We start from the raw sequence: 28,000 nt of genomic DNA on the forward strand, positions 1-28,000 counted from the left end.
TGATAACACCCTTACAACAATTAACTATGGTTTTACTATAGTAAATATGTAATAACCATGTTTTATCTATTCTGCATACTTATTTCCATTTGTATTGCCATAGTTTTACTACACACACCCTGTCGAATTTGTGTAAGAGCAGTATTAAAATAGATGAATGAATGCGTGTTGCCTTAAAGAAATTTAACAATGTTGTTTTGAACAAACATTTTAACTAATTATTTTGGCATAATACATGAATTAGAAAAAGTGAAATGACTGAAAATGGCAGAATAATGTTTCAAATTGAATACCAATGAATAAATATGTTATTTCTGATCTTATTCATCAGGTCTGGCACACACTGCAGCACTGTGTGCTGAAATCATCAGAATATCTGTCAAATCATCCTGCAGATGCTGATTTTAACAGGCTTTGATTTAACTAGGTGATTGCAGCATATCGAAAAAAATATACATAACCGGAAGAATCGATGAACTGCTTCGACGCACACTTCCGGGAATCAATTCCTCTGCGATAGAGAGCTCTATTCGCAGAAAACCGCAGACTTGGCAACCTTGACACAAGCGCGCGCGCTGCACAGAGCCGCGAGCATGCGGAATGCGCGCACCCGCTACACAGAACACCTGCCCGTGCTGCCGTGTCGGAGGAGTAAACACGGTATTTATTTACCATTTTTGAAGGGAAACGAGCGCTGTATCTGGATATTATTTTAAAAAGAAAGCAAACTTGCATGCACTAATCATTTTGGAGGGACAAGTCTTGACATGAACAGGGTTCTGATGCGTGCACGCGTCATTAGCGCAGTGGAGAAGAGCAGGAGCGTCTGTGTGTGATGCGCTGTCTTCATTAGTTGAGTGCGAGAGATAGAGAGTGTGTGTGTGAGTGTGTGAGAGAGAGAGGGAGCATGAGTCCGCTGGCTCTTCTGGCTCGGAGCGCGCGCGGTGTGCTGCTGCGGCCGCAGACTCTGCTGCTCCTCGGAGGCAGTCTGGTGTTCTGGAGCGTCCTCGAGGTGAAGACCATCCTGCGCTCCAGCCGGGACGCCGTCAGCATGATGAAGGGCAGGGTGGCGGAGATGATGCACAGCGAGGGGGTGCTGCATGAGGAGTTCTCCAAGACGTGGCAGCACAAGAGCAGCGGCGCAGCAGTGTACTCCATCCAGGGCAGGAGGGATCACATGGAGGACAGGTTCAACATCCTCACAGACGCACTCAACCAGAGCCACACCAACATCTACGGCGTCTTCGATGGGCATGGAGGAGAGGTGAACATGTCTGTCTGTCTGTGCATGCATCTGTCTGTCTGTCTGTCTGTGCATGCATCTGTCTGTCTGTCTGTGCATGCATCTGTCTGTCTGTCTGTCTGTGCATGCATCTGTCTGTCTGTCTGTCTGTAAATGCATCTGTCTGTCTATAAATGCATCTGTCTGTCTGTACATGCATCTGTCTGTCTGTCTGTCTGTACATGCATCTGTCTGTCTGTCTGTCTGTAAATGCATCTGTCTGTCTGTGCATGCATCTGTCTGTCTGTCTGTAAATGCATCTGTCTGTCTATAAATGCATCTGTCTGTCTGTCTGTCTGTAAATGCATCTGTCTGTCTGTGCATGCATCTGTCTGTCTGTCTGTCTGTGCATGCATCTGTCTGTCTGTCTGTCTGTAAATGCATCTGTCTGTCTATAAATGCATCTGTCTGTCTGTACATGCATCTGTCTGTCTGTCTGTCTGTACATGCATCTGTCTGTCTGTCTGTCTGTAAATGCATCTGTCTGTCTGTGCATGCATCTGTCTGTCTGTCTGTAAATGCATCTGTCTGTCTATAAATGCATCTGTCTGTCTGTCTGTCTGTAAATGCATCTGTCTGTCTGTGCATGCATCTGTCTGTCTGTCTGTCTGTGCATGCATCTGTCTGTCTGTCTGTCTGTAAATGCATCTGTCTGTCTATAAATGCATCTGTCTGTCTGTGCATGCATCTGTCTGTCTGTCTGTCTGTCTGTCTGTCTGTCTGTGCATGCATCTGTCTGTCTGTCTGTCTGTCTGTGCATCTGCGCTCAAATTTTGTACTTAATAGCCTATAGTAAAATGATTCCGTGAATATGAACTAAAATGTGCTTTTAACATACTTACTCTCTATTTAACAAAAAACATCATTTTGTTTAAATGCAGAGAAAGTATGTTAAAAGTGCATTTTAGTTCATATTCATGGTGAGGGTTAGGATAAGAATAATTTTTTTGTGTGTATCAAGTACAGTACAAAATTAGTGCGCAAAAATAGAGCACCGTTGGTAAGTAGAAAGTGTACTTTTTTTTTAACCTGGGACATTTGTGAGTCTGAACCACAATATCAGTCATAAGGGTTATTTTTTGTCATCTGAAAGCTGAATAAATAATCTCTCCATTTTTGTATGGTTTGTTAGGAGGACAATATTTGGTCGAGATACAACTATATCTAAAAAAAAAAAAAAATCTAAATATTGAGAAAATAATATTTAAATAGCTTTAATGTTGTTCAAATCAAGTTCTTAGCAATGCATATTACTAATCAACAATGAAGTTTTGATATATAAACAGTAGGAAATGTACAAAATATCTTCATGGAACATGATCTTTACTTAATATCCTAATGATTTTTGACAAAAAAGGCATTTGTTTATAAAAGATTCACTGACAGTTTAGTTCTGAATACTGTTGATTATTGAAATATTATGTTTCCATCAAATGTACTGCTTGCATTGACATCAGCACAAGGTCTCCTATTAGTATGAACATAAGATAACAGTTTTTAAGAGTACATTTTTCCCCAATAATATATTACAACAGTACTAAACATTGTTCCATTATTTGGAAATGTTTGGAAGTTATATTACATTAAGCATTATGTTTGTGCTGTACATATTTAAGAGAAAATGACAGCTGTTTGGATTTCACACACACACACACACACACACACAAACACACTTTTGTTATCATTATTTGGTCATTTTTTGTAGACATTTCAGCAGAATTTTTCACATACAGAACTGATTTGGTGTCTGTCTCATTTGGTGCACATTCAAGTTCTTAAGGCTGTAAAATAGTTTTCAACAAATGTTGTTTCAGAAGTGTCTGCTAATGCTTAAATATAAATACAATTGCCATTATGTCATACTACTTCCCTTTTCCATCAAGCACAGCTCTTAATGAGAATAGCAAGTGTTATGCTGTATGTATTGTTAGCACAGCATATTTTATCTATAATTAAAAAAAATGGGGAATTTTAGTTCATGGTAAATATAGTACTGTGATGAACAACTATGGTATCAGATCTCTATATGACATTAACAACACACAGACACTCGTCAACTGATGATCAGTGTGGATCTAAAACAGTCTGTGAGCGCCAACCAATAACCAACCAAACCAATAATAATAAGGTGCATGGTCTAAACCAGGGATCAGCAACCTTTTCGGCATGACGTGCCATTTTTTATTTTTATGGTTAACCACTGTGCCAACACAGCCCCCCCCCCCACACACCCCGATATAATTCTGTATTTAAACGGTACATACTCAATTTTTTATTATACGATAAAAAACGTTTTTTAACGTTTAATCAACGTTAATGCACTGCTTTAATTGATGAATGTGCACACACAGACACACACACACACACAACACACACCACTCGCACACAGAGATCTGAGATCGTGCTGTGCAAAAAGTAGCATTCAGAGTGTTGTCACGCTACTTTTATTAATCGATACTGAATCGCTACATTATATTTCTCAACAACAAAGGGGCAAAATCGCTTCATTGTCTGCAGAGAGAGACAATTTACCCCCCCCCCCCCCCACTTTCTTTCTCTCAAAATGGCCATATTTCCCTCTTTATCATGCGGCTCTCAGGTTCATTACAAATGCTGGCTATCAGACACATCATTGCATCTTATACAATATGGTAAATTGGCCGTCACTTAAATCGCGCAGGATGCGACATTGGTACATTTTTATTTATAAAGCGATTTTAGGTATTTTGCCGTCTTATATTTGTTTAAAATTTGTTCGTATCCAAAGTACATATCGATTAAGATCTAGTGATGTACTACTTTTTAATGTACCAAGAATGAGGACTGAAGCAGGAAAGAGGGGTCTGTCATTCTATGGTCCTTCGTCCTGGAATGAACTACAGTCTAGATTAAAGATTGGTGCGCTGATTTCATTAGCTTCTTTTAAAAAAAGAATATTGGATATGCGGACGGACATGTGTAATTGCTTTAATTAATGGTGGGTGGATATTGACTTCTAGCCACTATTTTTGTTTGTTTATATATTTTAAAGTCACTGCATCTTCACATGCAAATATATTGTAAATTTTGTGATGATTGCACGTGCTATACAGGACTCCCTTGTAAAAGAGACTGTGTCTCAATGGGACTTTTCCTGTTTAAATAAAGGTTATAATAATAATTTCAGAAAATTTTTCATCACTGGATATAGCTTTAGGTCATTTAACATTTCTATGGTAAAACGTATTATTAAAAGTTGACTAATGTTAATTGATTTGCAGCTTAATCTTACCTCACTCTCTTTAACGTTAAACTGACGCTTCGCGCTCTGCTTCTGTGAACAGTAAACCCCGCCTACTTTGATCTGATTGGCCATCTCAGTCATTTTGACATTGACGAGTGCTGTTAGACCGAGGCTTTGATCTGAAGCACCTAGTATGTGCAGTGTTTGCACGTGCATCCATGCAAGTTAATTCTCACACTTTAATAGTATTTGTAGCTCCTAACAGGCTGTGTGACTATGAGAAGTTATTACATCAAACTGTTCGTCATTATACAGTTTTCCTTATTGCTTGCGTGCCAGCGATTATCCCTCTGCGTGCCACTGTTGGCACGCGTGCCGTAGGTTGCCAACCCCTGGTCTAAACACATATTGCATATATATATATATATATATATATATATATATACAGTCATGGCCAAAAGTTTTGAGAATTACATAAATATTGGAAATTGGAAAAGTTGCTGCTTAAGTTTTTATAATAGCAATTTGCATATACTCCAAAATGTTATGAAGAGTGAGTGATCAGATGAATTGCATAGTTCTTCTTTGCCATGAAAATTAACTTAATCCCAAAAAAACCTTTCCACTGCATTTCATTGCTGTCATTAAAGGACCTGCTGAGATCATTTCAGTAATCGTCTTGTTAACTCAGGTGAGAATGTTGACGAGCACAAGGCTGGAGATCATTATGTCAGGCTGATTGGGTTAGAATGGCAGACTTGACATGTTAAAAGCAGGGTGATGCTTGAAATAATTGTTCTTCCATTGTTAACCATGGTGACCTGCAAAGAAACGCGTGCAGCCATCATTGCGTTGCATAAAAATGGCTTCACAGGCAAGGATATTGTGGCTACTAAGATTGCACCTAAATCAACAATTTATAGGATCATCAAGAACTTCAAGGAAAGAGGTTCGATTCTTGTTCAATTCCTGGTGTCAAGAAGGGCAGCAAAGAAGCCACTTCTCTCCAAAAAAAACATCAGGGACAGATTGATCTTCTGCAGAAAGTATAGTGAATGGACTGCTGAGGACTGGGGCAAAGTCATATTCTCCGATGAAGCCCCTTTCTGATTGTTCGGGGCATCTGGAAAAAGGCTTGTCCGGAGAAGAAAAGGTGAGCGCTACCATCAGTCCTGTGTCATGCCAACAGTAAAGCATCCTGACACCATTCATGTGTGGGGTTGCTTCTCATCCAAGGGAGTGGGCTCACTCACAATTCTGCCCAAAAACACAGCCATAAATAAAGAATGGTACCAAAACACCCTCCAACAGCAACTTCTTCCAACAATCCAGCAACAGTTTGGTGAAGAACAATGCATTTTCCAGCACGATGGAGCAACGTGCCATAAGGCAAAAGTGATAACTAAGTGGCTCGGGGACCAGAATGTTGAAATTATGGGTCCATGGCCTGGAAACTCCCCAGATCTTAATCCCATTGAGAACTTGTGGTCAATCCTCAAGAGGCGGGTGGACAAACAAAAACCCACTAATTCTGACAAACTCCAAGAAGTGATCATGAAAGAATGGGTTGCTATCAGTCAGGATTTGGCCCAGAAGTTGATCGAGAGCATGCCCAGTCGAATTGCAGAGGTCCTGAAAAAGAAGGGCCAACACTGCAAATACTGACTCTTTGCATAAATGTCATGTAATTGTCGATAAAAGCCTTTGAAACGTATGAAGTGCTTGTAATTATATTTCAGTACATCACAGAAACAACTGAAACAAAGATCTAAAAGCAGTTTAGCAGCAAACTTTTTGAAAACTAATATTTATGTAATTCTCAAAACTTTTGGCCACGACTGTATATATATATATATATATATATATATATATAAATGTATCCAGTGCAGCAGATTAGAAGAAGTGCAATAACTATGTCACAATCGTTGTTGTAAAGTTCTCAGAATGAGGCCAAAGTGAGTGTATTAGTAATTATGTATTATGTTTAGGCATAGGCAATTTAGTCAATTTTTCCGTTTTAGTACTTGAATGATAAAACTGGTGCTAGTCTCTCAGGAGCCGAGAATGAGGATCAAGACTTGTGCAGTCATCTGTGGATCCTCATGTGTCTTCGAAGCCCGAAGGCAGAAGCACAGAGGCTGTTGGAGAGGGGGCAAGGTTCACCATCTTGCAGCTGCAAGATGATGGTGATGATCTTCTTCAAATGTGGTAGATGCTTTATTTATTTGGGCGTGCCAACTGGCTCTGTCAGAGGCGGCAAGCTCCGGCTGCTTTGGGTTCAGGTCGACCCATTGTAGATGTGACTTAAGGTTATCTTTGAATCTTTTCTTTGGGCACCCTTGGTGTCTGGACCCTGTGGCCAACTCTCCAAAGAACCCCTGCTTTGGCGTCCTCTGTGGGTCCATGAGGATGATGTGGCCAGATCATCGGAGCTGCACTTTCAGAATCATAGATTCAATGCTTGTTGAGCCAGCTCTGTCCAGGACTTCTTGGTTGGTGACTTTGTCCTGGAGCGAGCGATGGTGGAACTGCTCCAGCTGTTTGATATGTCTCCGGTAGAGCGTCCATTTTTCACAGCGTTACAGAAGAGAGGTGTGGACCACTGCTCTGCATACTTTGAGCTTTGTTGAGAGGCGAATGCCACTGTGTTGTATAACTTTGGAGCACACTTTTGGACTCTGGCATTGATCTCCTGGTCCAGGGATCCGTCGCTGGAGATTGTGCTGCCCAGGTCTTCAAGGTGCTAAGATTTGAGATCTGGGAGCCATCGATGGTGGTCCGCTTCTGGTGGTCTTCTTTTCCTGGTGCAGGCTGGAATAAAACTTTTGTCTTGATGAGGCTGATAGTTAAGCCAAAGAAGAATCTGTCTAGGATGGTCTGTAGATGATTCTCTTGATGCGGTATTTAGTGTGGAGCCCATCTCCATCTCACACAAACTCTTCCTCTGCGTATACTGTGACCTTGTGTTGCTTAACATTCATTTAGGAAAACACTGCATGTTATCTCACTAGATTTGTAACGTAAATCATTTATAAACCTATGCCAACACAGGAGATCTCATCAACATTTTTCTAAGTATGCAATTTGTTGTACATCGCGATTTTAAAGGGGTCATATGATGCTTTTTTAAAGATCATTATTTGGTGTAACAGAATTTGTTGACATGTTTTAATGTTCAAAAAACACATTATTTTTCAAACACTGTACATTATTGTAGATCCTCTCTGCCCCGTCTCTCTCAAACACATAGTTTTCTACAAAGCCCCTCCTTCAGACAAGAGTAATCTGCTCTGATTGGCCAACTGACCCAGTGCATTGTGATTGGCTGAACACTGCAAGCATTTTTCCGAAATGTAACGCCCCTTTCCATAATCGTGAGCTACATCTTTCAAAATAAATGTAAAGACTGTTAATAATGTCCTTAGTTTTACCATCAGTTCAAGCTGAAAGAGGAACAGAGTCGAGACAGACACAGTGATAAAGCTCATATGTGTTTGTAGTACACAAGACATGGACGATTAAGACAGCTGACTACACTGTGTAACCCTCTCTCTCTCTCTCTCTCTCTCTCACACACACACAAACACACACACACGCGTGCGCGATGTGCAAAACTCTCCATTTGAACATTCAATAAGCAAATACTTAAACTAATAACAAAACACACTTCTAGTAGCTGATTCAGAATCAGCAGATTGTCGAAGTAAAGTCAGAATGACTTCCTCTTCTAGGTTCATGAAACGGTCGTCCATAAAATGCACTGCTGTTCTGTTGTAAGTGATCTTAAAGATTCCTAAATGCATCTACTTTCTGAAGACCAAATAAAGTGCTTTTTCTTTCTCCTAGATACACACACATCTCTCTGACACGACTGCTTCAACACTAACTGTGTTACTGAAACCACGTTACTTCTTTCTTTGCGTGAACATTTGGGCAGCATTACACAAATATTTCCACACAGTCATGTAGAGATGTGGGGGGTGTGTTTAAACGAGGTGTTTTAGGGGACGTGGACGAGTCTTAACTTGATAAAGAATATCTCTTTGTGTTTGAGACTTTAGTCTTTGCAACATTATAGATCTTCTTCGTGCACCAAGAGCTTGTAACACTCCAGAGAGAAAGGAACAATCTAAATCACATCACATGACCCCTTTAAAATAAATGTGCAAACCCTCGCTCTGAGTTTGAATGTGGTCAAATATTAAAATTACATGGATTTAAACGTCCTTGAATCACTGTGAAGTGAAGCATGGCCAGGCCGTTAGGCACCCTCTGCAGGTATTTGTTAAATATCAGATTACTCGATTGTCTAAATAATCATTAGATTACTTGATTACCAAAACAATTATTAGTTACAGTCCTAGATTAGTTAAAATATTTTAAAATACAACTGCACTGTTTTGATGTGTGAATAAAATAAATAGTTTGTCATTTAAAATTAGTATTAAAATATTGTCTCCTTCTAGCGAACCAAGTATGTGTATTGCTAAGTGTATTGTCACACTCCCAAGTGTTGATAAGTGGTGATACAACTCATAATTTCCCAAGTGTAGGATACAGCTTTCATTCTTCAGGTCAATCATTTTCATGAAAACAAAAATCAGTTTGAATAAGTAAAGCGATAACTTTGCCATAATATCCTTTCAAATGTTAAAGTTGCCACAGTCATTGCATGCTTTTGTGCTGCACTTTATTTGTGCCATTTAGTTTTATTAGTTTATTAGGATTTGAAAGATAATAACAAAATCGTTTGATAGGTAAAATCTCTGATTTAAGTCCTTGAAAACCAAAAAGTAGTGCTTGAAAGTCCTGGAATTTCATTTAGCAGTTTTTGTAAGAACCCTGGATAGAGTGCATTATAAACAAAAGAGAGTAAAACTGCACAATCGTGCATGTAATTTCAGACCTCATGACTCAAGATTATGGATGAATGTGTGGGTGAGCGTAAGTGTGAACCATTGGATGAGTGCATGTGTTAAGAAGAGCACATGTGAGCTCTTGATGAGGTGTGGGCGAGCGTCTGGATGAGCGTTAGATAAGTGGTAATGTATGCATGTGTGAGAGTATGTGCTTGAGCGTTTGTGTGAGCATTTAGTGAACGTCTGCATGTCAAACAGGGTATTTTTCAAATGGAAGTTGTGTATTGATAATAATACAATCATTTGTTTAGTTTTTTTGTCGATACCTATACTTCAACTTTTAGTACATGTTAATACATCTATTTTCATTAAATTTTTTTATTAAAGAAACATTGGCTAGAGAAACCAAATGAATCATAAGTTGGCTTAATTTATTTAGTAAATGGCTGTTTAGACATACATTAGCCTATATTGCCAAAAGTATTGGCACCCCTTCTAATGACCTACTTTAGTAATTTCCATGAATACAGATCTTAGTGTTTGAGCATATAATGATATTCTGGGGAATTGTGTGCTTCTAAATTTATAGCAAACGTTATTATGTTAGCCTCTTCTATTCTAACATGACAGTGCCTCTGTCTATAAGGTGCAAAAAGTGTCAGCGTGGAAGAACTTGACTGGTCTGAAGTGATTTTAAATGCAGATCTTGAGCCAAAGACTCATCACCAAACACCAGTGACATTTAGACACTTCGAAAACTGTTGCAACAGAGATGGAAATGCAACTTTTAAATACATGTATTATGTTTCCATTTTTGTTGCCCGAGTTTTGGAAGTGCCTTTTTTGCATGAAACAGTTGTGAATAAAGCACCATTTCCATCCAATGATTCAAAGAGAACAAAATCGTCACTTTCATGACATTTCCATCCAGCGTTTTTTTGTTTTGTTGGATTTTTCATCCAAAATGCGCATAAAAGTAGGTGGATGGAAACATAGCTTCATTCTCACTCCCAACTCCGGACCCTTTAGCATAAATTTTCATTGCGCAGAGTCCTCCATTGCTTTAAATAAGAAACCTTTGGGATCAATATACTGACTTAAAAGGCACTGGGAATTTTATCTTCATTATTAAATTATACCCTCAAAAGATTATTTAAAGCTATTTTGTGTTTAAATTAGAAAGTATTAATAGACATTACAAATAGTAGCCTTAGAAAGAAATATTTGATTTGATTCTACTAGTGTTGTCACGATACCAAAATTATTGTTTCGATACCGATACCTAGTCAAGAATTGCGATTTCGATACTTTTCCTGAAAGGGAAAATACACTCTAAAAAATCATTGCTGTGCTTTATTTTAAAACCAGGACAACATTCTAATCATATAACACACTAATAAATGAACATATGAACTGCAGATATATTAAACGTGAACAAAATATGAAATATCAAAATATAAAAAATAAATTAAAGCAATGACATTCAAGGTAAAGAAAGAATAAATTTAGCAGCATTTATCTCAGTTATCATAAGAAACATAAGAGTAATAAATGTATCTTGATTCTGAACTTTGAATAAAAATATGAACAGCGATTATATTAAACAATGTTTCTGAACTCAGACGATTAAATGTCAAAAGATAAATAATATCAATTTAAGCAATGGCATTCAAGTAAAAAAAAAAAAAGCTAACAAAATTTAGCAGCAATATCTCAGATATTGTAACTTATTCTGTCAGTTGTGCAACCTTTTCTTTCAGAGGAGAAAACTCAGCCAGTGAGCTTTAATGAGCATCATCTTTTTCTACAGTCATGGACCGGCGGCCATAGTATCACTTGTGCTCGCACATGCAGCCTGGAGATGCCCCGCTTTTATGAAATTATTTGGCCCGCCCCAGCCCGCAAATAAAGTAACATTTCTTTACCCGCCCCGACCCGTGCATCAGACATCACGGAAGATACGTTGCTGCTTAGACCTTCGTATTGTAACCTTATCAAAGAACCTAATAAAATATGAATATATGTATTCCAAATATTTAATATAGGCTATATGAAATTGCACTAGTGATGGTTCGTCCGTGAATGAATCTTTTAGGTGAGCGAATCGTTCTCGTTCAGGGAACCCACTGACTCATATTTCTCGTTCACTGAAGTTCCTCCCTCCACAGCAGCGCGCGAGCACAGTGCTATTAGCAGCGCATGCGCAGCTCGTGAACAGCTCTGTGAACTGTTTCATCAGGTCAAAGAGTTATTCAAGATGTGACGGAGCATGTGATTTGTTGAATGTAGTGAACCCATACGCCCTTCACTGAACGAGATCGAGAGATCTTCTCATTCGTGAATGAGTCGAATGAACTGATACATCTCGTTTATGAACGAAATGAATGAGTATACAGGGTCAGTGAACCAAGCATGTGAATCTCGATCAGCAATCAGCAGATACAAAGCGCAGTTATAGGTGCTGTGCAGATACGCTCGTTTTCATATTTAGCATACAGAACATAACTCCACGTTTAATCCCAGATTAATGTGAATATTTGTAATGCATTAAATCTCCATAATCATTGGGAAGAAGGAGGCGGGAACCGGCGGACAATCAACATGAAACTTTAATAATTCAAAATAAACACAAAACAGCGTACCAGCCCCTCACGGACGACTGGTGCGCTCAAATAAAACCAAAACACAACTAAAAGCCCAGGCCTGGTCCTCTCTCGTCCTTCACTGTCGTCGCTCCAGTTTTATATCCTTCCATCTCCTACGTGGGACTCGAGACCGGCGGTGGGCCGCAGGTGCCACTGATTTGCCCAATCATTGCCGGCCTCCCTCCTTGTTCCCACGTCCCTCGGCCCCGCCCAACTCGCCACATACCCCCATCGCTCCTCGCAGGCCGGGGGGTACCCTCGAGACTGCGCTCTACTCCCCCCCCCCCTCCCTCTGGGGGGACCGCTCACGGGGACCTGCGGGAACCTGAGGGTAGGACAGACGAGGCGAGAGAAAAGGAGATGGAAGGAGGAGCGACAGGGACGAGAGAGGGGAGAGAGAAAAAAATAAAATAAATTCCGGTTCCCAGACGCACTGCTGCTCGGCCCTCCACCGGCTGGTCGATCTCCGCGGTGCCTGGCGGTGGCACTGGATGGCCCTCGGCGGACGGCACGACACCCCTCCGCCGCCCGGTGGACGGCGACGGCTCCTCCGGTTTTGGGCAGCCGGCAGGAGTCCCCCGTTCCCTGCTCCTCCGGATACCTTCACGGAGGCAGCAGGCTCCGGCCCCCTGGCGAACGGCGCCGACTCCTCCGCTCCCTCACGGACGGCAGCCGCCCCTCCAGATAGCGGATAGTCGGGAGCGAGCTCGCCCGTCCCCGGCAACTTGCTCCAGTCCACCGCCTCGAGCGTCCATGGCGGCATCCTCCTCACCTGCTCTGTGGCACCGTGGATTCACCACAGCGGCGAGGGATCTTCAGCAGCGCGTCCCTCCTTCTCCCGGGCTTCGGCACCACTGTAATGATATAAACCTTCGTATTCATCCGGAAGAAGGAGGTGGGAACCGGCGGACAATCAACATGAAATTTTAATAATTCAAAATAAACACTAAACAGCGCACCAGCCCCTCACGGACGACTGGTGCGCTCAAATAAAACCAAAACACAACTAAAAGCCTCGTGGGACTCGAGACCGGCAGTGGGTCGCAGGTGTCACTGATTTACCAATCATTGCCGGCCTCCCTCCTTGTTCCCACGTCCCTCGGCCACCCGCCCCACTCGCCACATTATTATATATGAACTGTCTGACCAAACAATTAAAATGTTAATTATGCAAGAAAACCTTGTGCTTTGTTCATCTGAACAAATTATTTAAACTATTTAAAGCGATTATTCACACATTTTAGTAAAGCCAAATCAGTTTAGTAAAGCCACTAATGCAGCCATCTCACTGTAGTGTTTTTTTGCTGCTTGTGTGAGGAGAAAAATACAATCGTGGCCAAAAGTTTTGAGAATTACATAAATATTGGAAATTGGAAAAGTTGCTGCTTTAGTTTTTATAATAGCAATTTGCATATACTCCAGAATGTTACGAAGAGTGATCAGATGAATTGCATAGTCCTTCTTTGCCATGAAAATTAACTTAATCCCAAAAAAACCTTTCCACTGCATTTCATTGCTGTCATTAAAGGACCTGCTGAGATCATTTCAGTAATCGTCTTGTTAACTCAGGTGAGTATGTTGACGAGCACAAGGCTGGAGATCATTATGTCAGGCTGATTGGGTTAGAATGGCAGACTTGACATGTTAAAAAGAGGGTGATGCTTGAAATCATTGTTCTTCCATTGTTAACCATGGTGACCTGCAAAGAAACGCGTGCAGCCATCATTGCGTTGCATAAAAATGGCTTCACAGGCAAGGATATTGTGGCTACTAAGATTGCACCTAAATCAACAATTTATAGGATCATCAAGAACTTCAAGGAAAGAGGTTCAATTCTTGTAAAGAAGGCTTCAGGGCATCCAAGAAAGTCCAGCAAGCGCCAAGGGAGTGGGCTCACTCACAATTCTGCCCAAAAACACAGCCATGAATAAAGAATGGTACCAAAACACCCTCCAACAGCAACTTCTTCCAACAATCCAACAACAGTTTGGTGAAGAACAATGCATTTTCCAGCACGATGGAGCAACGTGCCATAAGGCAAAAGTGATAACTAAGTGGCTCGGGGACCAGAATGTTGAAATTTTGGGTCCATGGCCTGGAAACTCCCCAGATCTTAATCCCATTGAGAACTTGTGGTCAATCCTCAAGAGGCGGGTGGACAAACAAAAACCCACTAATTCTGACAAACTCCAAGAAGTGATCATGAAAGAATGGGTTGCTATCAGTCAGGATTTGGCCCAGAAGTTGATTGAGAGCATGCCCAGTCGAATTGCAGAGGTCCTGAAAAAGAAGGGCCAACACTGCAAATACTGACTCTTTGCATAAATGTCATGTAATTGTCGATAAAAGCCTTTGAAACGTATGAAGTGCTTGTAATTATATTTCAGTACATCACAGAAACAACTGAAACAAAGATCTAAAAGCAGTTTAGCAGCAAACTTTTTGAAAATGAATATTTATGTAATTCTCAAAACTTTTGGCCACGACCTTTTTAATTTCTGAGAATCGCGATACTTTTGAAGTATCGGTGCACCGTGCAATACTATATTCTACATAAAACTAGGTTACAACAGCATAAAAAGACGTAAAAGAAGATAAATTGAGAATGTATTGTTTCGTTTATGCAATGAAAGTCATTGGTAACCAAAACAGTCTTCAAAATACCTTCTTTCATGTTCCACAAAAGAAAGTAAGTCATTCAGGTTTGAAGAATTATGACATAGTTAAACATTTTTAGGTGAACTATCCCTTTTAATCCCTTCTAAATAAGAAAGCATATGAGACATTCATTGAATCGTTCAAACGGCTGATTCATTCAAGAACTGATTAAACGGCTCACTTTATGAATGGACCTTTGAATAATTGATTCATCCAATTTGTTCAAAACGTGAAACTATGCTGCCCTGAGATGCGCAACAATTCTGCTGTGGCTTTAGGTAATGTTTTCTGTTGGCAAAACTGAGCAAAGACAGACAATATTGTGTTTAAAATATAAAACAATATTAACTTAATTAGGACTGTTCTCCTTCGTCTCGGCGATCCTCGTCTCCACACAGAAGCACTGTGACAGAACTCTTATAAAGTCACTGTTGCACTTGTATTCAGACATAAACAACACTCGTAATATTGCTCTCGCTGCTTGTGTGATAAGTAACCCTTATCATATGATATAATTATGAGACAAAAACTCATACAGGAGCATTTTTGTCCCAATATCTTGAATTTTAGGGCTTTACATTAATGGGGTTGTTACCCTGTTAGCCTCTGTCAACAGTCAACTGCATGAACTGTATGATGACGTACAGGTCTGGGGGGGGGTCCCAGTGCATTAACTGCGTTAAAATAGTATAATGCGTTATTTTTTCATATCTATTTAATTAAGTGTTAAACGCGTTAAACTGACAGCCCTATAAATCATATATTGGGTAATATTGCGTTCGTATATTGCGGTGGGATTTTTCAATGTAAACAGTCACAGCAGTTTTATTTACATTTCACTATTAACACATTTATGAGCACATGACCCAACCCCTGCATCTAAACCTACCATTTGTTAATAATATAACAGGCAGGTACAACTACAGTCATAATTTATTTAAAAAATATTAATACTCCAAGTCATTAAAACCTTATCATTTACTCATATGACTTCAGAAGATTTGGAATGCATCATGACTTGTTTGTAATACATTTATGCTGCTTTTTAAAGGTTAGTTTTTGCAATAAAAAAGTGAGTAGGTTTAGGGTAGGGGTAAAGTTTGGTGCTCCAATGAAAGTAGAACTTTATAGAAAATGACTTCTGTTGTTGTTGTTTTTTTTACAAATGCATGCAAACCATTATATTAAAGGCAAACAAATGAAAGCAATAGAGGACCCTGCAGGTCAAAAAGTGAGAACTGTGTATCTGATTGCACTCGATTGTTAACAGCACACTCAAACTTGCCATGGACATGTGACCTCTCACTGTTCTTTCAGTTTCCTCTTTAATTCACTGATTTCCGCTCATGGTTCTCCACACAGTTTCCGTCTCTCTCCCGAACGGCTCTTACATTAGTTGATTCTGAGACCATCACCAGCTGCTGGTTGCTTGCTGGTAACAGGTTGGTGGCACCCAGTGGCATCAGACGTCTGCTCTCAAACTGAATGATGTTATTTTTCATGCACACATCTGTGCTCCTCTAAAGATGAAGAACTGCTTCTGCTGAGCACATGTTTGGCCACTGATGGTATTCTCCAGACTGCTGCAGATGGTTTATGTCCATTTAATATAACGCTCTCACACACACTGTGAAATTAACCTGAAAAACATTAATGAACTTCTTTCAATCTGTGTGCAAGCTAAGTGTTGGTCTAGTTGGGAATAACTAAAATCAGAGTAGATTCTAGTTCAGCTTGCACTTTTCCACTACAGTAAGATCTAGTGATTTTCTCATAAAGCTGATGTTACACACTCCATACAGCACTGATGCATGCATGTCCTAAAACACTGCAGGTGTGTGTGTGTGTGATTGCTGACAGTTGTGCAGTCAGTTTTAAATCAGATTGTCATTGGATGAAAGGAAAGCCCCCTTCAGCACATCAGGACTAAGATCCACAATCATATGGACAGAATATTTTGGTTAAGTCAGAGGGGACTGACATTCTTTGATCAAAATCCATAACACATGCAGAGAGGGCTGAAGTGCTTTGTGATCTGAAACATCTGACGGGTTAGTTCACCCAAAAATAGAAATTCTCTCATTGTTACTCATATGTGGCAAGGAATGATTCGTTAGTAATGAATGCTTTTGTCAGGTTAAAAACAAGATGAATCAGTTGTGTTGAAACGCAAGTGTGAGAAACTATCCTGCTGAAAAAACAAACAATAGAAAGCATCACAGAAATTCTGATGGTTTCCACTTACAAATACCTTACAAACAGATGTTTCCTGCAGTGTGTTTGGGACCAATTCCTTTAAGATTCTGTGGTTTAAACAAGCCACCGATTGCAGAATAATTACCAGCAGAGACCAACAGGAGCCATTACAGTCTCTGTTAAAACCAGAACAGGTCCCATTATAACCAGTAAAACCATTCTCTGCAATTCGTAAAAACAATTGGGGTGTTACGTAAAAGGGTTTTGGGTTCACGAGAATGAGGCGAGATGATATGTTAAAACTAGGGATGTGCATTTTTCTAAAATATATTGCTTTCGAATATTTGGGCTCATATAAAAAAAAAACATTTTTATATTTGCTATATATTTTTATATTGAATATTTGCTTATTTAAATGAGGTTTAATGAGAAAGGCGTTCTTTTTAATAATCAAGTTTTTGTCACAATTTCTGAACAAGCTGATAATTAGGCATTATACACAACAATTACGTTATAAGGTTTTATTTTGGTTAAAAGCGTGTGTAAACAAAACATATATATATATATAAAGAAGAAAAGCATTCAAGCTCCAGCAGAGCAAAGGGAACAAATAAAGCAGACCGTGCCAATTACAGTTTCTCTGGAGGAAACTTAAAGGAAGTTTAGGATTCATCGTGATTGCATGCATTTACGGCCAGCAAAGCAACATGTAGTAAAATATGGATAGTGTAGAGGCAAAGCATTCGAAACATGACGCTGCTAACGAGTTAATTTTCTTCGTTCACTGGGTTTCCGTTTGTCCTTGGACTGCTGTGTCATTCGTTTGGTAGTAGATGGTGTAAAGCAAGTGTAGTGTGAAAAATGCTTCTCATTGGTCGGTGTCTAGTATGTTAAAGGACATGAGCATCAGATGTGAAGGGGGTCAGTAAATTACCAGGACGTTTTGACTCATCGCTGTGTTTGTGTGCGTCTGTTTAACCATACTTTGAAGACCAATCTGTACCCAGAAGTGAGCTAAACATGGTAAAACCTCCAAAAAAGAGAAACCTATTTTGGGGACGTCCTCATTTATAAAAAAGAAACGGTATACTAATAGAGAGCTTCCCTGTTAGTGAACACAATTCTGTGCAAATCAGTGCATTTATCACCCATCCATGCTGTGAAGTGCATCATGTAGTTCATTTCGATGTGGTTTTGAGTCTTTTCCAAATATCTCTCACACAGCAGGCTTACGCCTTTACAGGAAAACACCTCTGTTAACCTAGATTTAAAGAGTGTGTGTGTGTGTGTGTGTGTGTGTGTATGCAAACAAAGCTGTCATCTATAACTGTAGATTTAGGTAGCACAGATGAGCAGAGAGCTGATAAACATGCACCGGTTGCATCTAATGTGCGTTTAGCAGTGCATCTCTTCATCTGATCATCTCTAGCGCTCTCTTGAATGCTGGACTGGAGGCCACTAATGATGCGCGTGTAATTAATATTCCTCTGAGGTTCGTCAGAGCGCAGGAAGCACCCGGCTACTCGCTATTTTTTTACCAGAGTTTATATCCAGATTAAAATACTTCTCTTCGAACCATCTGTGTTCTTTAGGCCTGTTTACACCAAGACACAGGAAATAGCTCCTCTCAGTAAAGCACATACACACATGAAGTGAAGTGTCAGGTTCTGTCGAGCGGTTGAATAAACGTCTCTGTTGTCTGTTTGTGTGTCAGGCGGCAGCAGAGTATGCCAAGGCACATCTCCCCGTCATGTTGCAGCAGCAGCTTCAGCGTTACGAGACGCAGAAGGAGAACAGCGCTCTGACCCGCCAGTCCATCCTCAAACAGCAGATACTGGACATGGACAAAGAGATCCTGGAGAAACTGTCGGCCTCCTTCGATGAAGCCGGTGAGAGCTCACAGCAGTGAACCTGTGGTCTGATGAAGATTTATTTAGTCTACAAGCATTAGACCTCGGAGCTGAGCACTACACTGAGGGAAAATTAAAATGTGCTTACCCTCGGGCCTTTCGAGATTTTTTTCTTCATCAGATCTGGAGAAATGTAGCATTGAATCAGTGTCTCATCAATGGATGCTCTGCAGTGAATGGGTGCCGTCAGAATGAGAGTCAGATAAAAACATCACAATAATCCACAGCACTCCGGTCCATCAGTGAACATCTGGAGAAGACAAAAGATGAAACACATCCAGCATTAAGATGATTTTAACTCAAACACATAGAGTCTATAATCCATAATAACACTTCCTCCAGTGAAAAAGTGTTCTGGTCTGAATCAGGAGAGAAATCTGCACAGATCAAGCTGCGTTTAAACAGCTCTAAACAAATATGTGAGAGACAACAGCAGATGCACTTTTTCACGGGAGGAAAACATCAAATTCTCCAAAACTGTTCACCAAGGTTTTCTGTAAATTTCATGTTTGGATTCACCAGTGAAATCTGACATCGACTGTATCATGAATGTTGTGCTCAAATAGTGTTAAAGAAGGCTTGTTTCTCAGGCTAGACCCGCCAGTGCGTGAGACCAGGACCACAGTGACACGCTGACTTTACTGATTAGTGATTGGCTGTCTTTCAGAAGGCGGGGCTTGGTTCGATTGAGCGGCCATATTGAGTGATGCATTTTCCCCATTCAAAACTGTACGATTGACATCTTTGGTATCCTGTAGTCTTTGCTGGTACATATACTTATCGCACTAGTTTCGGAGCAGAAGTTGTATGATAAGAGCACCCACAAACGTCGCTGTGAACCGACACTCTTAACTTTAAAAGCCAACACAAGAGCCAACTTCCTCCTTCTGGACATTTCTGCAGCGCTAAGCTACTGTTGCAGCTGTTGTCATAGCAACTTGGCTTTGTAACTAAACACTGACAGCTTGTTTATTTACTTTAAAAGCACCCTTGTCAACTGTTGCTTAACGGCAAGTGTAAACACACCCTTAATGATGGATTTGTTTCTTACGAACATCCAGCTTTTGGCTTCACAAGATGTTTTTATCTGCTGATTGGACTCTCAATCTGACGGCACCCATTCACTACATACTGTGAACAGCACTGCTTCACACAGAACTGTGTACTTTAACCAGAAACTTACTAATTGTAATCCGTTACTGATTCCAAATCACATGAGAAAAACTGTAACTAGTAATGTAATAAAATTACACATTTTAGGTAATGTAATCGGACTACTTTTAGATTACTTTTGACATATCTTGTTTATTGCATTGATTTAAATAGAATAATATTGTACCATATTGATATAAAAATACATAGACAGAGAAAATATATTCTTTCATTGTTATTAACAACATTAAGTGCATTTAAACATAATATAATGTCAAGGTTTCTCAAACTGGGGTTTGTGAAGGAACAGGGGGTTTTTGAGTTTAATGAAAAGCTAATTAAATCACAAAAATGTTAAATTAAAATAAGCCACTTAATAAAATATGTAAGGTGGAAGAGGATCAGATGCTAAAAAAGTTTAATTGAATGAATTTGTGCATTTTAATGTGTTTTGAAAGCCTTCTAAAGACGTGGTTAAATAACCTACTGGTTGATAATTCAAATAAAGACAATGTGTTCATTTCTAATTGATGCAATGTTGAACAGTTATTAAGCCTGAAATGATTTGTGTATGTCCAGTGATCAAATGCACTGTAGTCACATGATTACTGACTGATCTCTGTGTGAACGTCCACAAACCTGGAAGAGTTTCTGAGTGTGTATAAACCGTGGACTATTTTACAAGAGGAATTAGGGAGAATCAATAGATGTACAGCTGTTGTGTAAATCATATGCAATCAAGTAATCCATAGAAGTGTAACTATCGTCTGGTTAAGAGTGTTTTAAACTGATTTAAGCTGGCTTGTGTCTCGGTCAGGCACCACGTGTCTGGTGGCTCTGCTGTCTGAGAAGGAGCTGACTGTGGCTAATGTTGGGGATTCGAGGGCGGTTCTCTGTGATAAAGACGGTAATGTTGTCCCGCTGTCACATGACCACAAACCCTACAACCTTAAAGAGCGGAGGAGAATCAAGAAAGCAGGTGAGCAGCTCGTCTGATTCATCTCTGCCTGTGCTTGGCAGGGATTCCAAGGATATTAAAAAGTCTTAATCTTAAGTTTAGTTTGATCAAATTTAAGGCCACAACTACACACCACAAAAAGCAACACCTCCCATCAACATTCATAAATGTTAGTATTGTAATTTTACTGTTGTTATATATAAAAGGTAAGACAATAATAATAATTGCAACAACTCTTTTAATATACATGTATTATAACATTCACAGATAGTGTGAAAATTGGGATCTGTAATGTTTCTTCTGCTCAGCAAGGCTCTATTTACAACCCGAATTCCGGAAAAGTTGGGACGTTTTTTAAATTTTAATAAAATGAAAACTAAAGGAATTTCAAATCACATGAGCCAATATTTTATTCACAATAGAACATAGATAATGTAGCAAATGTTTAAACTGAGAAATTTTACACTTTTATCCACTTAATTAGCTCATTTAAAATTTAATGCCTGCTACAGGTCTCAAAAAAGTTGGCACGGGGGCAACAAATGGCTAAAAAAGCAAGCAGTTTTGAAAAGATTCAGCTGGGAGAACATCTAGTGATTAATTAAGTTAATTGATATCAGGTCTGTAACATGATTAGCTATAAAAGCTTTGTCTTAGAGAAGCAGAGTCTCTCAGAAGTAAAGATGGGCAGAGGCTCTCCAATCTGTGAAAGACTGCGTAAAAAAAATTGTGGAAAACTTTAAAAACAATGTTCCTCAACGTCAAATTGCAAAGGCTTTGCAAATCTCATCATCTACAGTGCATAACATCATCAAAAGATTCAGAGAAACTAGAGAAATCTCTGTGCGTAAGGGACAAGGCCGGAGACCTTTATTGGATGCCCGTGGTCTTCGGGCTCTCAGACGACACTGCATCACTCATCGGTATGATTGTGTCAATGACATTACTAAATGGGCCCAGGAATACTTTCAGAAACCACTGTCGGTAAACACAATCCGCCGTGCCATCAGCAGATGCCAACTAAAGCTCTATCATGCAAAAAGGAAGCCATATGTGAACATGGTCCAGAAGCGCCGTCGTGTCCTGTGGGCCAAGGCTCATTTAAAATGGACTATTTCAAAGTGGAATAGTGTTTTATGGTCAGACGAGTCCAAATTTGACATTCTTGTTGGAAATCACAGACGCCGTGTCCTCCGGGCTAAAGAGGAGGGAGACCTTCCAGCATGTTATCAGCGTTCAGTTCAAAAGCCAGCATCTCTGATGGTATGGGGGTGCATAAGTGCATACGGTATGGGCAGCTTGCATGTTTTGGAAGGCTCTGTGAATGCTGAAAGGTATATAAAGGTTTTAGAGCAACATATGCTTCCCTCCAAACAACGTCTATTTCAGGGAAGGCCTTGTTTATTTCAGCAGGACAATGCAAAACCACATACTGCAGCTATAACAACAGCATGGCTTCGTCGTAGAAGAGTCCGGGTGCTAACCTGGCCTGCCTGCAGTCCAGATCTTTCACCTATAGAGAACATTTGGCGCATCATTAAACGAAAAATACGTCAAAGACGACCACGAACTCTTCAGCAGCTGGAAATCTATATAAGGCAAGAATGGGACCAAATTCCAACAGCAAAACTCCAGCAACTCATAGCCTCAATGCCCAGACGTCTTCAAACTGTTTTGAAAAGAAAAGGAGATGCTACACCATGGTAAACATGCCCCGTCCCAACTATTTTGAGACCTGTAGCAGAAATCAAAATTGAAATGAGCTCATTTTGTGCATAAAATTGTAAACTTTCTCAGTTTAAACATTTGCTATGTTATCTATGTTCTATTGTGAATAAAATATTGGCTCATGTGATTTGAAAGTCTTTTAGTTTTCATTTTATTAAAATTTAAAAAACGTCCCAACTTTTCCGGAATTCGGGTTGTATTTGTACGGTAAAAAAAAAATACATGCCGGATTCAAGAAGGTGGTCTCAAAATGGCCAAAAATATTATTTTACTAATGTATTCATTTTAAGTTAAATTGTGATTTGTTGGTATAATGTGTGCTAGAATGTCAAAAAAAAGGTTCAGTGTTAAGTACATATTTTTAACAGTAAAAAGCACATTTTGGCTATTTAAATTATGCAATGGTGAAAACAATTGGCAAAATACGTGGGCAAATAATGCCAATAACCCTAATGGGTGTTTGTCTTTCGGCCCAGTGTTTCATTTTGTTCGGCTTCGAGCGAGTATTTTAGTTTCGGTGCATCCCTAGTGCCACCTGCTGGCATTTTCAATAAACCTCTCTGCTCTTCTTGTTCAGACCAAAGCGAAAATCAACACATTATACAAATATAAACAAGCAAAACAAAACCATATATTTATATGTTAACTAATATAATAATTGATTGATAATAATTGATGCTTTTGACCCATTCCTTTTCTTAAAAAAGTCTGAAGTGTGAAGTTTATCATTTTAGAAACATGTCCTTGTGAAACCTGTATCTGTAATTCATGCTTTCTACAGTAATTTTACAGCTCAGTATGTTACTATAGACATTGCTTTACCCCACTCATACAGTATTCATCTTTATTTGTGTAGGGTCTTAAAAAGTCTTATATTTGATTTAAAAAATCCTGCAGATACCCTGACTGAGAATTGTCACTGGTTTATTAGAATAACGATACATAGGTCAAAACAACAAAAACAACTTATTTTATGAGCAAATAATCGTTTTTTTTTTGTTTTGTTTTTTATGTGAATGATGAAGCTGAAGCTGATATTTTGACACCCATTGCTAAGAAAATAAGATTATTATGATAACAAAGATTATTTGCAGGTTTGTGTAAGAGTGTGTGAGTGTTTGTATTTGTTTTTGTGTATGTTTGTGTGTGGGTGTTTGTGTGTGGGTGTCTCTGTGTGGGTGTTTGTGTGTGGGTGGCTCTGTGTGGGTGTTTGTGTGTGGGTGTCTGTGTGTGGGTGTTTGTGTGTGGGTGTTTGTGTGTGGGTGTTTGTGTGTGGGTGTCTCTGTGTGGGTGTCTCTGTGTGGGTGTTTCTGTGTGGGTGTCTGTGTGTGGGTGTTTGTGTGTGGGTGTTTCTGTGTGGGTGTTTCTGTGTGGGTGTCTGTGTGGGTGTCTGTGTGTGGGTGTCTCTGTGTGGGTTTGTTTGTGTGGGTTTGTTTGTGTGTGGGTGTCTCTGTGTGGGTGTTTGTGTGTGGGTGTTTCTGTGTGGGTGTTTGTGTGTGGGTGTCTGTGTGTGAGTGTTTGTGTGTGTGTTTCTGTGTGGGTGTTTGTGTGTGGGTGTTTGTGTTTTTGTGTGGGTGTTTGTATGTTTGAATTTCTGTGTGAGTGTTTGTGTGTGGGTGTTTCTGTGTGGGTGTCTGTGTGTGGGTGTCTCTGTGTGGGTGTTTGTGTGTGGGTGTCTCTGTGTGGGTGTTTGTGTGTGTGTTTCTGTATGGGTGTCTCTGTGTTGGTGTCTCTGTGTGGGTGTCTCTGTGTGGGTGTTTGTGTGTGGGTGTTTGTGTGTGGGTGTCTCTGTGTGGGTGTTTGTGTGTGGGTGTTTGTGGGTGTTCCTGTGTGGGTGTTTGTGTGTGGGTGTCTCTGTGTTGGTGTCTCTGTGTGGGTGTCTGTGTGTGGGTGTCTCTGTGTGGGTGTCTCTGTGTGGGTGTTTGTGTGTGGGTGTCTCTGTGTGGGTGTTTCTGTGTGGGTGTCTGTGTGTGGGTGTCTCTGTGTGGGTTTGTTTGTGTGTGGGTGTCTCTGTGTGGGTGTTTGTGTGTGGGTGTTTCTGTGTGGGTGTTTGTGTGTGGGTGTCTGTGTGTGAGTGTTTGTGTGTGTGTTTCTGTGTGGGTGTTTGTGTGTGGGTGTTTGTGTTTTTGTGTGGGTGTTTGTATGTTTGAATTTCTGTGTGAGTGTTTGTGTGTGGGTGTTTCTGTGTGGGTGTCTGTGTGTGGGTGTCTCTGTGTGGGTGTTTGTGTGTGGGTGTCTCTGTGTGGGTGTTTGTGTGTGTGTTTCTGTATGGGTGTCTCTGTGTTGGTGTCTCTGTGTGGGTGTCTCTGTGTGGGTGTTTGTGTGTGGGTGTCTCTGTGTGGGTGTCTCTGTGTGGGTGTTTGTGTGTGGGTGTTTGTGGGTGTTCCTGTGTGGGTGTTTGTGTGTGGGTGTCTCTGTGTTGGTGTCTCTGTGTGGGTGTCTGTGTGTGGGTGTCTCTGTGTGGGTGTCTCTGTGTGGGTGTCTCTGTGTGGGTGTTTGTGTGTGGGTGTCTCTGTGTGGGTGTTTGTGTGTGGGTGTCTCTGTGTGGGTGTTTGTGTGTGGGTGTTTCTGTGTGGGTGTTTGTGTGTGGGTGTTTCTGTGTGGGTGTCTCTGTGTGGGTGTCTGTGTGTGGGTGTCTCTGTGTGGGTGTTTGTGTGTGGGTGTCTCTCTGTGGGTGTTTGTGTGTGGGTGTTTCTGTGTGAGTGTTTGTGTGTGGGTGTTTGTGGATGTTTCTGTGGGGGTGTTTGTGTTTTTGTGTTTATGTGTGGGTGTTTGTGTGTGGGTGTCTCTGTGTGGGTGTTTGTGTGTGGTGTTTCTGTGTGGGTGTCTGTGTGTGAGTGTTTGTGTGTGTGTGTTTCTGTGTGGGTGTTTGTGTGTGGGTGTTTCTGTGTGGGTGTTTGTGTGTGGGTGTTTCTGTGTGGGTGTTTGTGTTTTTGTGTGGGTGTTTGTGTGTGGGTGTTTCTGTGTGGGTGTCTGTGTGTGAGTGTTTGTGTGTGTGTTTCTGTGTGGGTGTTTCTGTGTGGGTGTTTGTGTGTGGGTGTTTCTGTTTTTGTGTGGGTGTTTGTGTGTGGGTGTTTGTATGTTTGAATTTCTGTGTGAGTGTTTGTGTGTGGGTGTTTCTGTGTGGGTGTCTGTGTGTGAGTGTTTGTGTGGGTGTTTCTGTGTGGGTGTCTGTGTGTGGGTGTCTCTGTGTGGGTGTTTGTGTGGGTGTTTCTGTGTGGGTGTCTCTGTGTGGGTGTCTGTGTGTGGGTGTCTCTGTGTGGGTGTCTCTGTGTGGGTGTTTGTGTGTGGGTGTCTCTGTGTGGGTGTTTGTGTGTGGGTGTCTCTGTGTGGGTGTTTGTGTGTGGGTGTTTCTGTGTGGGTGTTTGTGTGTGGGTGTTTCTGTGTGGGTGTCTCTGTGTGGGTGTCTGTGTGTGGGTGTCTCTGTGTGGGTGTTTGTGTGTGGGTGTCTCTCTGTGGGTGTTTGTGTGTGGGTGTTTCTGTGTGAGTGTTTGTGTGTGGGTGTTTGTGGATGTTTCTGTGGGGGTGTTTGTGTTTTTGTGTTTATGTGTGGGTGTTTGTATGTTGGAATTTCTTTTTGAGTGTTTGTGTGTGTGTTTCTGTGTGGGTGTTTGTGGGTGTTTCTGTGTAGGTGTTTGTGTGTGTTTCTGTGTGGGTGTTTGTGTGTGTTTCTGTGTGGGTGTTTGTGTGTGGGTGTTTGTGGGTGTTTGTGTGTGGGTGTTTCTGTGTGGGTGTTTGTGTGTGGGTGTTTCTGTGTGGGTGTTTGTGTTTTTGTGTTTATGTGTGGGTGTTTGTATGTTTGAATTTCTGTGTGGGTGTTTGTGTGTGTGTTTCTGTGTGTGTGTGTGTGTGTGTGTGTGTTTGTGTGTGTGTGTGTTTCTGTGTGGGTGTTTGTGTGGGTGTTTGTATGTTTGAATTTCTGTGTGGGTGTTTGTGTGTGTGTTTCTGTGTGGGTGTTTGTGTGTGTGTTTCTGTGTGTGTGTGTGTGTGTGTTTGTGTATGTATGGGTGTTTGTGTGTGTTTGTATTTATGTGTTTGTGTGTACGTTTGTGTGTGTTTGAATGTGGGTGTCTGTGTGTTTTTGTATGTATGGGTGTTTGTGTTTGTGTGGAAAAGAGAGAAAAGAGTGTATTTATGAAATATCTTCTTAAATGACTTGAAGTGATTGTCCTGCTGAAATCCCAAAGTAATGAGTTTCTCTGCTGTAGGTGGCTTCATCAGTTTTAATGGCTCGTGGCGTGTGCAGGGCGTTCTGGCTATGTCACGGTCACTCGGTGACTACCCACTGAAGAACCTGAACGTGCTGATCCCTGACCCCGACGTGCTGACCTTTGACCTGGACAAACTACAGCCTCAGTTCATGATCCTAGCGTCAGATGGACTCTGGGACGCCTTCAGCAACGAGGAAGCCGTGCATTTCATTAAAGCGCATCTGGATGAACCGCACTTCGGTGCGAAGAGCATCGTCCTTCAGGCGTTTTCCCGCGGCTGTCCAGACAACATCACCGTGATGGTGGTCAAGTTCAGGAAGAGAGGCTCCAAGGCCCCCGGCCAGTGAAGAAGAATCAGCTCTCACGTGTGATTAGGCAATGAAAACATGTTTTAATGAATGAGTGAATATCATTATGCATAAGTTTAACATAAGATAAAAATTTATTTTTTGGCGAAGCAACTATTTGAATTTAAATTGAATATTACAAATCTAAGCAATTACTTCCTCATTAAAGGAACAGCTCCCCTATGGAACATAAAAATTAATCTTCGTGCAGCTCTTTCATAAAAAACTGTTCAAAAACGGTTATTTTCTGTTAATACAGAGACATTTATAATGAGCTAAAGTTAAATCTCTTCTGTATGTGGTGATGATTGTCTGCAGAAAAACACCTTGATAATATTTCAGGTATATCTGACTTACAGTCTCATAATTCAATATGAAGATTGGACATTGGAAGACATTGGAAGATTTGAATCCAAGTATGTTGCCTTATTTGAATTAAAATGCTCTTATGATGAATTTATTTGCCAGAAGTGTTGTGTTGTCCTGCATTTGTGTTTACAGTGTCTGCACGTGTCATATGCACATCGAAACTCAATCGATTGATGTCTTTCTGAGACAAAACTAACAATACGAATGTTTATATTAAATATTAACACCAGGTGAACATGTAAATGATGCATCTTACTCTTTAGTACATGACTGAAAAATACATTTCTTTAAAATGCTGTTATATGTTGAAGAATGGTTAAGTACAGTTTGTATTTGTTTTGTTGCGTTAATGAAACTGTTAAAAGGGGAACATGTAATTAGTGAAAGACAAAAACATAAAACTGTAATAAATATATATATTGATGAAAGTCCTTGTCTCCAGTGTTACATTATATAGATTTG

General features: G+C 40.4%; 1 protein-coding gene and 1 long non-coding RNA gene across 2 annotated transcripts; both read left to right on the top strand.

Annotated features, from left to right (window-relative positions):
• Window positions 1-588: 588 nt before the first annotated feature.
• On the top strand, window positions 589-27,966 carry ppm1lb (protein phosphatase, Mg2+/Mn2+ dependent, 1Lb). The gene is made up of 4 exons (XM_059514964.1): window positions 589-1,264; window positions 18,578-18,752; window positions 20,743-20,904; window positions 26,820-27,966. Exons 1-4 carry the CDS (start codon window positions 908-910, stop codon window positions 27,167-27,169), a joined length of 1,044 nt encoding a protein of 347 aa, XP_059370947.1. The 5' UTR covers window positions 589-907; the 3' UTR covers window positions 27,170-27,966.
• LOC132108538 (uncharacterized) lies at window positions 9,747-14,696 on the top strand. The gene is made up of 3 exons (XR_009424472.1): window positions 9,747-9,966; window positions 10,233-10,630; window positions 14,573-14,696. It is a non-coding gene; the product is annotated as an uncharacterized LOC132108538 (long non-coding RNA).
• Window positions 27,967-28,000: the final 34 nt, after the last annotated feature.

The sequence above is a fragment of the Carassius carassius genome, chromosome 28, assembly GCF_963082965.1.
Source record: "Carassius carassius chromosome 28, fCarCar2.1, whole genome shotgun sequence".
NCBI classification, from domain to species: Eukaryota; Metazoa; Chordata; class Actinopteri; order Cypriniformes; family Cyprinidae; genus Carassius; species Carassius carassius.

Bases quoted from the DNA above. Each gene is read 5' to 3' on its own strand.
- ppm1lb (XM_059514964.1), top strand. From the start codon at position 908: ATGAGTCCGCTGGCTCTTCTGGCTCGGAGCGCGCGCGGTGTGCTGCTG. The intron at 1,265-18,577 runs GTGAACATGTCT...TTTGTGTGTCAG, and splicing joins TCGATGGGCATGGAGGAGAG to GCGGCAGCAGAGTATGCCAA. The intron at 20,905-26,819 runs GTGAGCAGCTCG...TCTCTGCTGTAG, and splicing joins GAGGAGAATCAAGAAAGCAG to GTGGCTTCATCAGTTTTAAT.